General features: G+C 39.1%; 1 protein-coding gene across 2 annotated transcripts in view; it reads left to right on the top strand.

Moving 5' to 3' along the window:
- Positions 1-17,427, top strand: part of cntnap2a (contactin associated protein 2a) — a 304,756-nt gene that overhangs the window by 186,086 nt on the left and 101,243 nt on the right. For both annotated transcript variants that reach the window (XM_072378428.1, XM_072378427.1), the window contains exons 12-15: positions 3,408-3,514; positions 6,083-6,202; positions 7,127-7,242; positions 8,523-8,607. In XM_072378428.1, the coding sequence (XP_072234529.1) occupies positions 3,408-3,514; positions 6,083-6,202; positions 7,127-7,242; positions 8,523-8,607 (428 nt within the window). The remainder of the gene's footprint in view (positions 1-3,407; positions 3,515-6,082; positions 6,203-7,126; positions 7,243-8,522; positions 8,608-17,427) is intronic.

The raw sequence follows: 17,427 nt of genomic DNA, 5'->3' as shown, positions 1-17,427 counted from the left end.
TTCCCATGAAATCTTCCTCCGTGTAACTATTATTTTATAGGAGTACCACATAAAAACCATACACACACTCTGCAATTGCTGCAATCTCTCCACAGATTTCCCTTTTCTCTTTCACAAAGCCCAGAGTAGATATAGCTAATACAATCACTGTTCAGTCTGCTAAGATCTGTTTATGTTTTCAGTAATTGTTTCAACTTCTTGTGAAAGCTCAGAGACATTGTATCTAAACCACTATTGAAGCGATGCTGTGTTCTGTAAATCAGGGACGCTGACAAAAGCTATTATAGGTTTGGTTTTGTACATAGCCTCATTTTTGGTGATATCACAACCATAAATCCCTAATGTGTGAATGAAGCTGGACGGATACTCTAAAACTCAGTTAATCCACTGCAGTTTCCTTCCCCAGGTAATCACACCAGCCCAGAATTGCAAACAGCATGCAAAGATTCTATGCTTTCTCAACCAGACTCTCCAGGGGGAGTGTCACATACAATTTCTCAAAAGACTCCCCAGCAGGAGGGTCACACACTTTATTCTATCCAGACTCTCCAGCTGGGCAATGTGTCCGTCTTTGAAGTTGTGATCACAATTATAGTGGGGTTATTTATTTATTGAATCTACATTACTCATTTTAAAAGATAAGGCCTTGCATGCAAACTAACAATCCTCCTGTAAACCTCGCTCCTTATACCCGAGTCACACAGAAACGTTTGAATTGGCTCTTTTGATCAGAACTGAAATCGCAGAAGGGGGTTTAATCATCCGCTCTAAACATGGTATGTTTGTCTTCGTGACTGCAGGTTGCGAAAGTCGGCCAACAGTTAACACAGCAGTGGATTCACTGTCTGCTCTGTCACAGATTGACACGTACATATATATAAAGAAACTTTAGACTGATACTAGTGTTTAGGTGGTGCCTTCTGATTAATCAATTTTTCTATTAATGTTTTACTGAATATTGATAGATGTCCATAGACTCTTAATAATGATATCTAATGACTAAGCTAGCATCAACTTTAAAATTACAGTAGGTATCTCAAAATAAATCATCCTGTCTCGTAACAGAAGTGGAGCACTTATATACTATTTTACTGCCTGATTCCCACCCTGGATGCAGAATATTCTTAAAAGGAACGCCTCAACTCTCATGACTCGGAGTTTGTTTTACCTCTGACTACCTTCACTATGGCCTCCTCCTAGAGCCAGACCTGAGAGAGAGGCCTGTCGGCAAGTGCCTGGTGTTTGGCTCTTTGCCTTTGTGGCCTGGCCGGGCACAGCCCAAACTAAGTGAATGACCAGCCTCTTGGTGACCCACTGTCTGCAGAAGATTCTCTAAAAGTCCATTATAAAGTCAATTGAGTGGTGGTCAAAGGCTTTGTTGGTCTGATTCCCAGCTGCTGATATGGAACCTCATTCAATGGTGGAGAAGGCGCTTGAACATGTGCTGGTTAGTCAGGCTCACTTTGATGCACAGCAGAGGTTCTGGAATCAATCTGGGGAGGTGATGAACTTATTTCCACTATTGAGTCGCCTTAGGTGAGAGATGGTGGGTGGGGTTGGACTTACTGATAGCTCCCCTGTGCCTTTGGGTTGTGGAAGGTGTCTTAGTATTTTTTTTTTAGTCCCTTGGTGGGATTCTGAAAAGTGCCCCTTTTGAGCTCTCTGTTGTGCCTACAGTCTTGCGGGGGGACTTGAATCCTCATTTTTTTCACAAAAGTGAAAATTAGTTGGGAGGAAGGGCTGCCACAGTCTCAGCCCGAGTGGTGTTTTGTTGGTACATCTCTGAGTTAGTCACAGAGTAGTTGCTCCTCCACATCAAAAGGAGCCATTTGGTGGTTTGGGAGTCCAGTGAGGATGCCTTCTGGACATCTCCCAGTGGAGGTGCTTCAGACATGTCCTATCGGGAGGGGGCCTTGAGGGAGACCGAGGGCTTGCAGAAGAGATTATATCTCTTGGGTTGTTTGAGAACTCATTGGAGTCCTTCTGGAAGAGCTGGGGAGAGGGATGTCTGAGATCTGATCCCAGATAAGCAGCTGAAAAAAGATGCAGGCAGTATGTTTAACCCAATTCTGTCAGCCTTTGTTCTGTTTGAGTAATTAATGTATGTTTCAATATGTTTGAGAAAAATTCTGATGTTCAAAGGTATTTAAGACATTTGAATGTCTCACTTATGTGGCAGATATTTAGCAGTAAGCATGTTGGATGTGAATACTGCAAACATTTCATTCATACGAGCATAACCAGACAAAAAGCCAGATGACAATAAGTCAGATTTGTATAACTATATTATTTTTTTTGCTCTGACAAATTCAATCACATACTCATTTAATTGGTGGAAATACCATTATTCAGTGGTTTGTTATTCACTTTCAAAATGCTATCTTTTGGCTGACATTTGTCTTACCTTTGGGCAACTTTCTTTATTCTTGTGAACAGATGGAACAGCAGTGTTGCAAAAACCTGACAGTAATTTTATGGTCGTGAAAAAGGCCAAATCTGAGGGAAAATATGTTTTCAGAGTAAGGAAGGACTGCTTCTCTGATTTATACTTAACATCCAAAATTATTATTACTCTTACACATATGATTATTTCATTTTGCTCTTAGTCTTCTACTTCTGTATCAGCTTATTTAAAGCTTTTGAAACTGAGGCATCCCATGGGTAACTAATGTATGTGTGGGTTTCAAGGGCCTAAGATCAGTGAAACTGTAAAACACAAATAAATTCAAACTTAGTGTCACAAAATTACACTTATTTTATGAAACATGGAATATTCTCTTCAGTCTTAGAGCAATATTGATGCACCTATATGTCAATCCAGTATCGCTTTGGAGAGCAGCCCCTGTCAGCTTGAGGGATCATTAAAACAACTCACAGTTCAGTCAAAGTTGTTTAACACATGCTTGGACCAGCTTTACTCGTAAGATTAGTATTGCTCTTTTAGATCCATAGTGTAATTGTTTGCACTTGGTTCATGCAAAGAAAAAAGATAACTTCAACACTATATTTACAGATCACTCAGTACCATCCAACCCTTTCCTTGGCTTGGTAAATAAATGAATGAGTGAATGATTTCTTAGTGGCTGTTGTTTAGTTTATTTTACTACTTTTTACTACATTGATGTTTTGCAATGAACTGGTGTGGAATAATAATTCTGATGTTCAAAGGTATTTAAGAAATTTGAATATCTCACTCCTGTGTCAGATCTTTTGCAGGCAGCTTGTTGGATGTGAATACACTCAAACTTTCATTCATACGAGCATAACCAGACAACTCAGTTATGGGACAAATGACTATATATAGTATGTAGAATGTCTTTCCGTCTCAAAGACTTCAAAAAGACATTCAATCTTAGACAATGCATGTCTTGTAAATGATTGGAAGTACATCATCTCTCCCTCTGCAGGTGCATGCCTAATCACTGTGAGCATGGAGGTCGGTGCAAACAGACGTGGGACAGCTTCAGCTGTACCTGTGATGGAACAGGATACAGTGGAGCCACCTGTCACACCTGTGAGTATGTGAATGTGTGATTTCAGTCACGTTTTTGTCTTTCTTTTTCTTTTCTCATCCCTTCAACACCACTCAAAGACATTGTGTTCCTTGTGTGTGTGCGCATCGAATTTGGCCTTCATCCGTTTGCTATTGAGTGATTAAGCTGCTTCACAATTCTCAATACAGAGGCAGACGAACTTTTGAAATGTTCAGACGCCAAGCTTGTCGTCCACAATGTGTGTTTTGTTCTCATTAGAGAAAAAGGAATCCAACTCACTAAGCAGCAGCAGACAAAGAGAAGCGAGTCAGAAAGAGATTTTTTGAGGCTTTATATTTTGAGAATGCCATCTTCCCATAAGCCACATAGGCAGCATTGTGAATATTTAAGCTAAAACTGATTTAATGCACAGGAAGACTGAGAAAGTTGAGCAGAGGAATTAAGTGGGTGAAAAAGTTCACTTTTCAGAATGTATCACTGCACATGGACAAAGGAGTTGCAAAGGAGTTTATTGTCATGCATCTTATTTAGATTTATAAATTCTGTGTGTAATTACATCCACTGTATAACAATATGCTGCATATTATTTACATGGAAATTAAAGCTTTTAGTCATTATGCCAATTAATAATGAGATCAAAATCTGAATTTAATGTTCATTTGAATACGTTTCTGAAAAGCGACTGTTGTGTTTGAATTACGAATAGAGTTGTGAACAAAGGACTGATTTTAAGCATGCCTTCTGTGAAAAGATTATTACAGACTGATTTATCAAAAGACAGCTTCAGGCATAGCAGACTAGGGCACAAGGTTTGAATCTATAAAGTCGTGGGCTAAATCTGATGGACAGCCAGTAATGTGTGGGCAGGGAGAATAGATGAGTAATTATTTCCCTATCCTTCTGATCTTCTACTTAGGCATGGATATCTACACAAGTGCCCCGGTGAAGCTGGTTTGTGGCCAATAGCAAGCTGTGGGTGTAACATGTATAGCTGTGAAACGGGGCATTGCTTGAAAATATCAAGCAGTCAGTCCTTTCTCAAAAAGAATTAAAACTAAGAGGAAAAGATAGCTCAGAGTTAGCCTTCTGTTTAGAGAGAAATGCTGTTTAAAGTTTGATTGGCTGAAAATGGTTTTAGATATTAAACTCTCCTTACTTTATCAAAGTACCATGGTTACTCTATTGTCCCTTGTAGCTATGAAGTGATTAGCGACATTAAAGAAAAGTCAATTGATGGAAGATTCATTCATGATGATGTTGATGACGACTAATCTTTCAAATCCTTTATGTAAACACCATTTGCTGATGACTGCTTTGGTTTGCAGATTTGATACCAACTGGGTTTGCAGTCGTATTATGTACTCTGTAATCTGTTATGCCAGCCATGTCAAACAATTATTTGGGAAAACATTGTTGCTGAAGGAAGCAGAGGTTGGAAATAAGTCATAGCTATTACATAGCAAGCCGATTAGAGTCCAATTCATTGCAATACAATCATAATCCAAATGAATCCAGTTCATACAGAGCCAACAAAAAAGAAAAGTAGCCTAGCTAAGGACACCAACAGATTGCACCGAAACTTCCCTTCGAATCAATCTCCCATCCTGAGCATGCACAAGGCAACAGTGGACAGAAAAAACTCCCTTTCAACAGGAAGAAACCTTTGGCAGAACCAGACTCAGGAAGGGCGGCCATCTGCTTCGACTGGCCGGGATGAGGACGGGAAAGAGGGGACAGCAAACAACCCAACAGCAGGCCAGGAATGCCTGCTAGGAAAAAGAAACACAAGTTGATGCCAACAAACATAATAGAAGAGTAAACGCATATCAAAGAAAAGACAGTCTAGGCACATGGAAAGACAGTAGTAAAGTTGTTTATAAGCTTGTTTCTATTTTGTTTTTTAAACTCTTTCTTTAGCCTCTGACAACTCACATGTCAGGCAAGAACGTTCCACTCTACGTTGCTCTCTCATTTCTAACGTCTGTATGATGTCAGAGAGGTTGCCACACCGTGTGGATAAGGACAACTCCTCTGGACTGGCACAGAATAGAGATGATAGAGAGTTATCACCAGTTAGGGGTGCACACACAAGAGGCAGTCAGCCAGGCAGATGGAGGAGTTGACTGTCTGAAGGCAAAAACTTGGAACAGCATAAGATCATGTATGAACTTGAATCTACAAAAAATAATGTGTTGAGTAATGTTGCTGTACAGATTGTACAAAAGTATGAAGTATGAAGGACTGCCACACCAGTCCCTGAACATATTCATGGTCACAAAGGGATCAACCCCTCTAATGTTGTGTAAAAACAGGGTTTTAACCCTGCCAATGCACCTTTTTTTCACTTTGTGTTCAGTATTTAAGAATAGCACAGCTTTCTCTGTACATCTAATACTTGTTCAAGGTTTGTGCTTTTTAAATGATTATCTCAAAATGTTATGTCACTCTATCTCAACATGACACAGTGTGACTCTTTGGGGGTTTAAACAAAGACTTTTATTGTGAATGATCTGATTTGGGGAGGATGCTACTATGGACTGCAACCCTTATTGTTTCCCCCTGTTGTTTCTATTCTCCTTCTGCTCCAGCCATCTACGAGCCTTCATGTGAGGCCTATAAACATTTAGGCAGGTCGTCTGACTCCTACTGGATTGACCCTGATGGCAGTGGACTCCTTGGCCCCTTCAAAGTCAACTGCAACATGACAGGTGGGCGTGGTTGCTGCTGCTCTCAAGGTTCTGTCTGTCTGTATGTGTGCATGCATACTTTTGTGTGGATATGTCTTTTCCCACCTTTCTTACTCTGTCTATACCCAGTGACTTGTCAATGAAGAAAATTCTGCAGCCCTTCTCATTCTTAACATCAAACAGCAGCAGTGTTGGGTTTCCATGGCAACTCACTCAGTTAGTGAGTGACATTTAAGGAGAAGCAAATGTTAAAACAACTTACTCAAATATATATGAACTTAAGCTGTTATGCAAATAGAAGTGTGCGAATACAGTCTAAGTGACACTTGTGGTACACAGCTGCCCACCTGCACACATCTATGCACACACACACACATGCATGGCGGAATAAGTAGATTGTGTGGAACAGCAGAGCATGCAAGCGGAGCAAAGGCAAGACTTTTAATGAAATGTCATTGCACCCCGCTGGCGAGCCCCTTGGTCACGCTGAATAGCACACTCACTCCTTGGAAATGTTAAAAGTTTCTCTTTCTAACATGCTTATGCACACTTCAGAGACCTGAAACGCATACTCATATATTCATTGAATGACAGCGCAAATGAACAGGGAAATGTTCGTGTGACTGGTTCATGCCATTACAGCACACAGAAGTCTATTAAACCTGTGAGTCTCATAGCAGTACATGTGATTAAACAGAAAATATTTTCATTACTATTTCATTGCCCATAAACTTTTGTTAGTCCATTTAATGCGTAAATTTGTCTGGTTTGTGCAAATTTAGGTCAAATTAGTGATTCAACACATCTAACAGTTTTTTGTTGTTTTTTTTTTTTGGGGGGGGGGTTGTTGTTTTTTTGTTTTGTTTTTTAACTTGAAGAAAAAGTATTTCTCTGTGTGTTATAAATTGCAGGTGTCATATGTTTTTTGTATTTGTGAATGCATAGAAGACAAAGTATGGACGACAGTTATGAACAACCTGCCACCCAAGACTGTTATCACGGGCTCCAGCAGAGAGAGACGCACTGTCCTTCAAGTCAACTACAGTGCTTCTATGGACCAGGTAATACACATATACATATACACTGGCATGGATTATGTCCACAAAGTGTCATGCTGCCAAGATTTAAGCTTTGTCATGCTTAGATTTAGTTTTGTAGGCAATCCAAAATTCTAAGATTACATATTTAAAAGTTAATAAATGAAGTATTGCTGTAATATGACATTTATCATTCGGCATTAAACTTTTTCTGGATTTTGATATTATGAATATTGCTGGCTTGTTTAATCCTTACAAATGATCACTTAATATTTCCTGTGGGTAAATACGTTTGTAACAACTTGTTTGATCTAGCAAAGCTGTGCATTGATGTGTGTGCATATTTAAGTCATACACTGAACAAAATTGCCCTCTTTAAAATCTAGTAAACATTAATTTCCCAGTGACCGTGATTTCTAATTCACGGGAGCAAGACATACCATGAGTTTGCAAACTGTCCAGGCTGGAATGAGTTTTTCTACGTATACCTAAATTTAGTAAAATAGTAAGGAATAGTAATCAGTTGGACATGTTCATATGTCAATCATGTGTCATATTCGGATCTTTTCTGTTATTACAGATTGTATGATTTGCTGTTTCTCTCAGACTTTATCAATAAAATTGAAAAAAGTAATATCTTTAAATAGAATTTATAGTTCTATTTATAATCTAATAATTTAGATAATAAACCTACACAAAACGAGATTGTAACCATACAGAAACATTTGACATTAACAATAACATCATATATTTCTTTTCTCACTGGAATATTATGCAAACCAAATCCACAGATTTCAACTGAATCAGTCTTCGGTCTTGTAAATGCCCAAACTAACATAATGAATATTTAATGTCATCCCTGTATGGCTTGTCTGTTGTGGTTCTTTCACATAAAGCTCAGACTGTCTAGATTTGCTCTGTCACATTTAAGAGTCGTTACCTTAATCTTCCTGCTGAGTCGTTATAAATTGCAGTTGTCAGTCTCAGTCAAAAGCAAACTGTGTGAGAACTTTACAGGTTCCAACACTTCCATGAGCAGTGACAGCAGTTTTTACCTGCAGCGTGTACATGACTGTTATGTTTTATGAGATGACATAGTTTGAGTAGCACATCCTTGCTGTAATTATATTCTCTCATTACCTGTATGGTTCACTTGTTTAATTTTCAGCTTCTAAAAGTCACAGGAAGCTAAATTAAAACAGCATTTTCCTTCATATTGTGGTTCAGTAAATATTCTAACATGGAACTGGCCTGTCTGGTTGAATAAGATAAATTGAAAATCCCATCCCTGTTTGTGTTTTTAGGTGACAGCCATCACCACCAGTGCAGAATACTGTGAACAGCAGATCGCCTACAGCTGCCGCATGTCCCGCCTGCTCAACACTCCAGGTAAAGGCTGAGGATGGCATCTTTATTCCCCAATGACTCAAACACAAGTAGACAGCGCTGACACAGATAGGTTGTTTGCTTTTTGTCACATAGTTTGATGAGAAACAATATTAACATAAAGACAGAATCTCCTTATGTCAAAAATTACAGGAGTAAATGAATGAGAAGACACACAGAATGTAGATGCTTCTATAAGGAGTAACTGAATTTGCTGATAATATTACAATTATGCAAATGCTATCATTTGACGATTACTAAATCTCAACCTCAACCCTCTGATTCAGTCTTTTCAAACGAGCTTTAAAGCTTCAGTTGTAGCTTATTGTGTTCCAGCACATGTGCAGGGCACCCTACGATGGTTTTCCCCATCTGTGTTTTTGAACTGTTCCTTTACTTTTGCTTTTATGTAACACAACTACAAATTATGCAGTTAAAAAGACCATTGGAAACAAGTTGTGTCCAGCACATTTGGCTGCTGGATTGTAGCCCCGTGTTTTCTGTCAGTTTGGTTTTGATTAGTTGTGCTGGTTTGTTAAGATATGTTATTACTTGGTTTAGTTTATGCAAGGTCTTTGAAAAGTTTCTGTGCAGGATTTAAAAGGCAAACAACTGAGCAGTTATTGCTTGTGGCAGAAGAGTCAAATGCAGCAGTATTTCCATCTTGTATTGTTCAGTCTGTGTTGGTGTTAAATGTCTTGTTTAATGAACACGTGTGTGTGTGTGTGTGTGTGTGTGTGTGTGTGTGTGTGTGTGTGTGTGTGTGTGTGTGTGTGTGTGTGTGTGTGTGTGTGTGTGTGTGTGTGTGTGTGTGTGTGTGCGTGCGCACGAACAGTAGAATTCACAGAAGTGAGTATTTTTCACTATGAGAATAACAAGCTGGCTGTCATTGTCAGATCCACTTTTCATTTTGCATTTTCCTCTGGCTAAGACACACACACACACAGTATGCACTTGCATATGAGTCTGCACACCATAACCCACCTTGGGGAGCAGCTTCATAAAGACAAGACACCCTTAGCAATTAAAGTGAGTGAGAAGAGACAAAGGGAATGAGAAAGGAGAGTAGAAGATAGTGGATTTGTTAGATGTATGTGTTTGTGGGGCCTCTCTTACTGCAATAGTAAGGACAAAAAAAAAATGAGAACCCACTATATTTGTAGGATCTTAAAGCTTGTTTTTTTTAAGGATTAAATTGCTTGATCCCCACAAATTTGAATATTTCAGGGTTCACACTGGATTAGTTGTTTTTGATAAACTCAAGAACTTTGTTTGGGTAAAGGTTAGAGTTAAGCACTCTTACAATGGTTAAAATGAGAAATGTAATTATTCCAGCAGAGACTTCCCACAAAGATGGTGAGACAATGATGTGTGTGTGTGTGTGTGTGTGTGTGTGTGTGTGTGTGTGTGTGTGTGTGTGTGTGTGTGTGTGTGTGTGTGTGTGTGTGTGTGTGTGTGTGTGTGTGTGTGTGTGTGTGTGTGTGTGTGTGTGTGTGTGTGTGTGTGTGTGTGTGTGTGTGTGTGTGTGTGTGTGTGTGTGTGTGTGTGTGTGTGTGTGTGTGTGCGTGGTTCTGCATATGTTTGTGTCCATGGTCCTTGATCGACTGAGTAGGAATAAAGTAAAAGGTGGTTGGTAATAGTTGGGTATTAGTGCAGCAGACCAAAACTTTGCAATTAACTTCCACTGCACTGAAAGATGGCGCCCACATCTACAAACATAGTGTGAAAACCCATGCACACACAGATATACACAAATACCCACGGTCTGATAATATTCAATTTTTTCTATTTATTCTTTAGCTTCAAATGCTTTTAGTTGGATACACAAACCTCTCATGCAAACATACACACACAGCCATTCAGACCTTCATTACCTAGTTTACTCCTAATTCACTACCTTGCAAGTTAGAAAAATCTAATTACTATCTAGAATGACAGAGAAAGTAGGACCTGGAAAAATAATTTGCCCAAAAATATGTTTCATAAATGACCTGTCAGCCTTAATCAAATTACACTGTCAACAGTATTTCCAATGTGAAACACCAGCACACATGCACAAGTGGCTGTATAAACTCTCCTCCACTACCACTTCTTTTTTTCTGTCCAGATCTCATTTATTAGACAAGGACTGGCATTTTGAAGCTAAACGAACCATTAAATAGGAATTATATTCTGCCACCAGTGACACCTCTAATTTGAAACTTGGGCAGTAATTGCTCTAATTGTTTGGCCCCTGTCTCACCTCTGTCACCTATTCTGTCCTTTTATCATTTTTTAACACTTCTCTCACTTAGACGCATCCACCATCTGCAAACACATTCTATCCAACGTTAAGTCATCCACAGAATGTGAACTTGAAACAAAGGGAGAGCTTGATGCTGATGTGTACAGACACACACAGAGACACCAGTAATTCTTTTTCTTTCCTCTCTCCTTATGCCGTCTTAGATCTCATCTCTTCCTCCTTCCACTGCTTCCTACATTCTTAAGCTTCCACATTTATCAATTCTTATCCATCTCTTCTCTCCTCTTCCTCCACACATAACTCCTGTATTTTTGGCTTTGTACTCTCCCTCCTCCCATTGCCATTCTGCCTTTCTTCACCTTCATTTTTTTCTCCTTTTTTTCCTCCTCGTTTCCATGATGTCTCCCTGCTCCCATCTTCTTATGCACTATGTTGAACACTATTTCCACTGATATTAAAATCCCAGAATTTAGAAGAGAATTAGTACCTTTGACTCATGATTTATAATCATTTTGTCAGCATTTCTAACCTAGAAAAAAAAACAGTGGTATAAGGCTTGTACAAACAAGCCCTCTTTGCCTCTTGTTAAAAGTTGGTTGTTTCTTAGTTACGCCTTGACCCATTTCCCCTCTCAGAAAAAATAATGCTATGTATTTACATTGTATACACTGCTTGTTTCAAGTCCGTAAACTACACTCAATGACTCTCAGATGTCTAATATATTTTTATTGCCTCATAAACTTGTTAATTCTCAAAGCAAAAATAGTAGATTCAGTCATCTATTTTTACAACCAGTAAAGGATTAAAATTTTCCCTGCTTTCTACTCTTCAAATTCCATCCACAGTTACTTTGGTTAGTGTTTGGGAAACTTAGGGAAACAAACACATAAAAGGGTTTTTATTGTGCACAGACAATGTTTTCCCTTCCGCAAAAGATCATTGTTCTTGCAAACATTGTTTTGTTAGGAACTAAAATCATATCAGTTAGGGTTTGCCCAGTGCAGAGAAAATCAAATGATGAAAACAATGTTTTATTGCATTTAATTGCAAAACTCTACTTAGTTAATCAAGATAAATATCAATTTAAATCTATAATTAACTTCTGTAATCTACTGAGTATCTTTTCAAAATATTCTTAAATATTAAATATCCAGTTTTCGATAGAATTCATTTAATTTAATTTATAGCTCCCACTTACAAGCAAATGTGATCTAAAGGTACTGCAAAGATATATTCTAATTATAATCCAAATTAGTCCAACTCATAATACCAGCTCACAAAAAGTTGCTAAGGGAGCCAGTGAATCGCAACAGATTTTCCCTTTCATTCAATCTCGTGTCCTGTGCATCCACGAGGTGTAACAGTAGAGAGGAAAAACTCCCTTTTTACAGGAAGAAACCTTCAGCAGCACCAGATTATGTCTCAATTGGTTAGGAGTTAATCAAATGTAATAAAAATTTACCAGCAATGCCTTGACCTTTAGGAAGGTGGGTAATGTGGTTTTGAGCTGTTTTAGGAATTTTAAAGCAGCTGAGGTATGCGTCCAGAGGTAATTAGATTACACATATCCGTAGGTTTTCTATATACAGTATGCAGTGTTTTTTCTCTACAATCGCATACCAATTTATTGGGAGCAATGTGGAATTCATTGTCTTTCCTAAGAACTATATGACAAGATAACATGGTGGGGATCGACTCGCTGACCCTCCAGGTGAAAGATAACCGCTCTACATGCTGAGCCACTGACACCTTACTACTTTAGATCTGTTGTTTTTAACAGTTTAGTGCTGATTGTGGTGCACATTCCAACAGAAGATGGTAAAAAAATCCCTGTCAACCAAAAGCACTGACACTTACAGTCACAGCTATGCCAGGGCAAGGACAGCATCCACAGACTGTAGTTTTGTGTAACTGTGTGTGCTCTTCTAAAATCTAAAACCAGACATTCCAGAAACACTCCAGATTCTTCTAATGGAACCCGAAACATTTGAAGGCAACAAGAGATGTGCAATCCCACAAGGATGCTCAGGGTCTGCCCCAGGGCCTCTTCCCAGTAGCATGTGCTCAAAGAACCAACCAGGAGGTATCCTAATTAGATACCCAAACCATCTCAGCTGATGCTTTTCGATCAGGCAGTGCAAACACAAACACACTCCAAGCTTGATGTCTGAGCTCCCACTGGATGGTCGAGAAATGAGTTTCCTCTGGCGCCAACCTCCAAAGGAAACTCATTTCCGCTGCTTGTATCCATGATCTAATTCTTTGGGTCTCTACCCAAATCTTGTGACCAAAGGTGAAGGTTGGAATAAAGATGGACCAGTAAATCGAAAGCTTCACCCTTCAGCTCACTTCCCTCATCAAAACAGCTGACTGGCACACCCTCATTTCTGCTAATGAATCCCATCTGTCCATCTCTTCCTCCAATTTGCCATCTCTCATGAACAAATTTTTCAAATGAGGCTAAGGCTCATTCATGGCTCACCATTTTCAGGTTAAAAACCATAGCCTGGGATTTGAAGAAGCTGACTTTTATCCCAGTCACTTCACACTCTGCTGCTAACACTCCAATGCGCTCTGAAGGTCATGGTTTGAAAAAGCCAATATTATCTGCAAAAAGGAGAAATGCAACCCTGGGGATCCCAAACCAAACACCCTCCTTTCGCCAAATACGCTTTGAGATCTTATCCAATGCACACTGTAAACAAGCTCAACTTGTGCAAGGAATGCGGACCCAGATCTTGCTTTGGTTATGCAGAGACCCTATACTCCTGCTGCATCCTCCCACAGAAACCCTCAGGGGACATGATCATAAACCCTTCTTTAAGTCCACAAAACACATGTAGAGTGGATGGTCAAACCATGACCCACTTAGTAACAGGGGTGAAGATCTGTTCAACTGTTCCACAACCTGTGTGAAAACCACAGTGTAGAGCCCTGCATCGGACTATTTTTTATTTTTTTTATCCCACTGAATTTCTGACTATTACCGCCTGCTCCCGCTGTCTGTCTCTGTCACTCCTCAATATTAACGTCCAACCCTGCCTGCACCCGTTTTTTTATTTTAGTAGAGCAAGAACAGAATAAATCAAAGCATATTCAGCTAAAATCCCTCATCACTAATACTCCAGCCATTTTAAAGCTTTTCTATGCATCTGATTTCCATTCTTTTCTTTAGTTTCATACTCTCCAGCTTTCATTTTATTACCAACCTCAGTGCAGTCTCCATCCTACCAACATTCTTGGAATCCACTTTCAGTTTTTAGCCACCCTCTCCCTCCCACAGTGCTCCTTCTGAGTCCGAGGTCCAACAATTGGTGAGACAGTCCTCTCCAACACAATGAAATAAACTTTCCCAGGGAGGCTGAGTAGAGCGATCCCCCTTTGATTGGTACACACTCTACAGTCTTCCTTCTTAAATTTGGGAACCAAAAAACCCTGTTTACGCTTCCACACCTCTATGTGACATCGAAAAGAAGAAGTGTGTCAGCCAAGACAGCCCCAGAAATGTCTTCAGCATCTCAGGGTGAATCCCATCCATCCACATAGCCCTACCACATTGAAGCTTTTTAACTACACTGGCAACCTCTGCCAAAGTGATGGGGAGTCTTCCCTCAATGGAGAGGATTCTGGTCGGATTAAGGAGATTCACAGTTGCCAAGAGAATAGAAAACAGAAACCCAGAATAATTATTTCTAAGTAAAATATGTGCACACACATATACACTTATAGACTTAGAGCTTGACTTGTGAAAACACATGCTGTTTCTCTCTTTATTTCTCAGACTTTTCCTTAAGCGACTGATCATTTGAAGCATAAAGGCTTAATGAGAAGAAAAACTTTTCCATTAAATAAATGAGTTTATCAATGCACTGTGTAAGCTGTAGTTCACAGACCGAATTGTATAATGTATGTAGTTTATAGTCAGTCGATGTGACGCTCACATTTTCAGCTTGTATGATGGAGCATTAGATCAATCTTTCACCAAGCTGACAGCAAAAAAACATTATAAAGTGGTATTATTTTAGGATTTTATCACAATATAAAATGTTGAATTATCAGTGTAGTTACTGGCTATTGAAATGTTACAGGCCTCTAGAATGAGGAAACTAGATGATGCAGCAGTTATATATTGCAGATGGGGGGGACGTTTGCATAGAGAGGACTTGTCACTCCTGCTTTGTCTTTGTACTCGTCACCTATCAAACGAAAACTACTAAAAAAAAAATTCAAAGGTGATGTTGTATTTATGTATATATTAAGTCGAGGCTTTGTAAAGGTTTGACCCTGGAACAACTTTGAATGGAATAGAAAAGGTTAGAAATTGGCCCTTGGTGTGTGACATACAAAAAAGGAAAGAGTCAGAGAAAAAGAAAAAGAAAAAAGAGGTGACGGGAGATGAAAGATGAGTGTTGTGCAGGGTAATGAGGCTGTGTGTATGCCAAGTGTTGTTACAGTTCATTCCTTGGTCACCTCTGGTCTCAATTATTGCTACACAAGTAATAGTCAAGACAACCGCTGTCATATTCTACAAACATACTCACACAAATCCTCACAGGTTCTGTATTAAAGCCTAATGACTTTCCTTAAGCAGCGCTGGTAAACCACTTGTTTATTAGGTGTTTTTTTTTTTTTCCTCATTTGTGGCTTCTGTTGTTCATCATTAACCTTTACAAATGCAACAACGAAAGACTCTTTGGATTTATTTGTCAGCGAAAATAACAGATCCCAGTAATTGTGCGCTGGTGTGAAATGGGAACAAGGCTGGCTTACATCAAAACAAACTAAAAAAAAAAAAAAAGTGTTTTGTTTGAAAATGTGCTATCTCTAATGTGCTGTACAATACAGGCCAGCGAGATCTCCTTGTGGTGGCCTTTAAGTCAGCTTAGATTCTAATAGTTCTCATTACTCATTTATTTGTATAGAGAACTTTTACTGCTCATAATAAATATTCAATAGGGTTCTTGTCTTATCATTGTTCTGAGATTATGTCATCCTTAACTTTTCCTTATATTTTGCATATTAGTGCTTTTTGTTATCCTATTGTGCCCCATGCACTGCTGTGTATTTCATTACTTAACTAATGTTCTTGTTACTGTGTCATTTTTGGGTGAAAGCACTTGGAAGGCCAGAAGCAAAGAAGAGCCAAGAGAGAACAAGAACTAATATACTGAAAAGACAAGAGAAAGGAGAACTATTACTCAGGTTCCTCAGGCATCTCTCTTGCAATCCCTATCTCCCATCTTTCCTTTTCCCTTCCTTTTCTTACCCCCTATAGACTAGCTCCTAATTACCTTTAAATTACCTTCTCTAACTTCCCCTGCTTTAACTTCACGGAGAATATGCCTCCTTCAAGGTGGAATGCAGCCTTTTGGCCCCCACTCATTATGGGCAAGAGCAGGTTAACTCACAGGGTTCAAACTGTTGTTAAGAGAGATGTAAAGACATGTAAAGTTAGGTTTTATATAGCACAGCAAATTAACAGGTGTCAGGCCTCAAATAGTCTTGAACAGGATGTGCTTATAAATGTGGGCTGGTGTTAAGTGGAAACACCAGGCATGTGTATGTTAATGAGCTGGCAAATTAGCATTTTTGTGACAAAATGTTTTTTCAGCTGGGGAGACTGTACAAGAAATGGAGCAACAAAGTGTGATCCTTCACAGAAGAGCCCACATCATTTACATTGCATAAGGTGTGCCCTCTGGTTGCTGTTGCCTTGGTAATGCGTCATTGCCTGGGATAATGCTTTCATATGTTCTGTTGACAGAGTCATGTGTCTTTTCCCACCCTATGTCTGTCTACCTGAGTGCAGCATTTACAGCTTGCAGCCCGACAGGTGCGACTGTCTAAAGAAAATTGTATAACACTTTACAGTACATTAAACTGGAGTATTAAGGTGTTTTGCACAAGCAGCATCTCTTTTTTCTCTCACTTATTTCCCTGGTAATGCTCTTTCTTCATCTTTATTTATTTTTCTTTCTCTCACTGTGCTAGTCCATTTTCTCCCTCAGTCTCTCAATCACGCAAACTCATTAGAGGCCCTGATTTGTTCATTTTTTTAAACATAAGGTATCTCTGATCTAAGCGCTGGCCAGGAATGTCTGACTGTGAATCTGTCTGATGTTTGTCAGTGTGGTGAAATGTGCAGATAGCACCATCTGCCAATGGAGCTTTTCATGTTTGCATCCAGTACATTTATGAAGTCTCTTTCTGTTTCCCACTCAGTCTCTTTTTTTGTTTACAAATGTGTGTACTCGCTGGCATTGCCTGAGAGTAATTTTTTTGGCTCTGTTGCCCACTGGCAGTTAACCCAGGTGGTGAAATACTCTGTGTACACTTTGCCCAGTAACAAAATATGAGACCAAATGTGGCCATTGTAGGATTTATTTCAAAAGACAGACAATGCGCAATGCTCAAAGTTTACATACATTTGGGTAGTCTTCAATAAGCATGGAACCTTTTTTTTTTCTTATTTGACATGACAAAATGTATCAAGCAATAATACATTCCAGCTTCTCATTTTAGAGGATGATACATAGTTTCTGATTTCTAAATTCTGGACAGACCAGTGTTTCCTAAAT

The sequence above is a fragment of the Leuresthes tenuis genome, unplaced genomic scaffold, assembly GCF_036924035.1.
Source record: "Leuresthes tenuis unplaced genomic scaffold, fLeuTen1.0.hap1 SCAF_24, whole genome shotgun sequence".
Lineage (NCBI taxonomy): Eukaryota > Metazoa > Chordata > Actinopteri > Atheriniformes > Atherinopsidae > Leuresthes > Leuresthes tenuis.
Note: the sequence above shows the minus strand (reverse complement) of the source record. Positions and strands in the feature narration are given on the sequence as shown.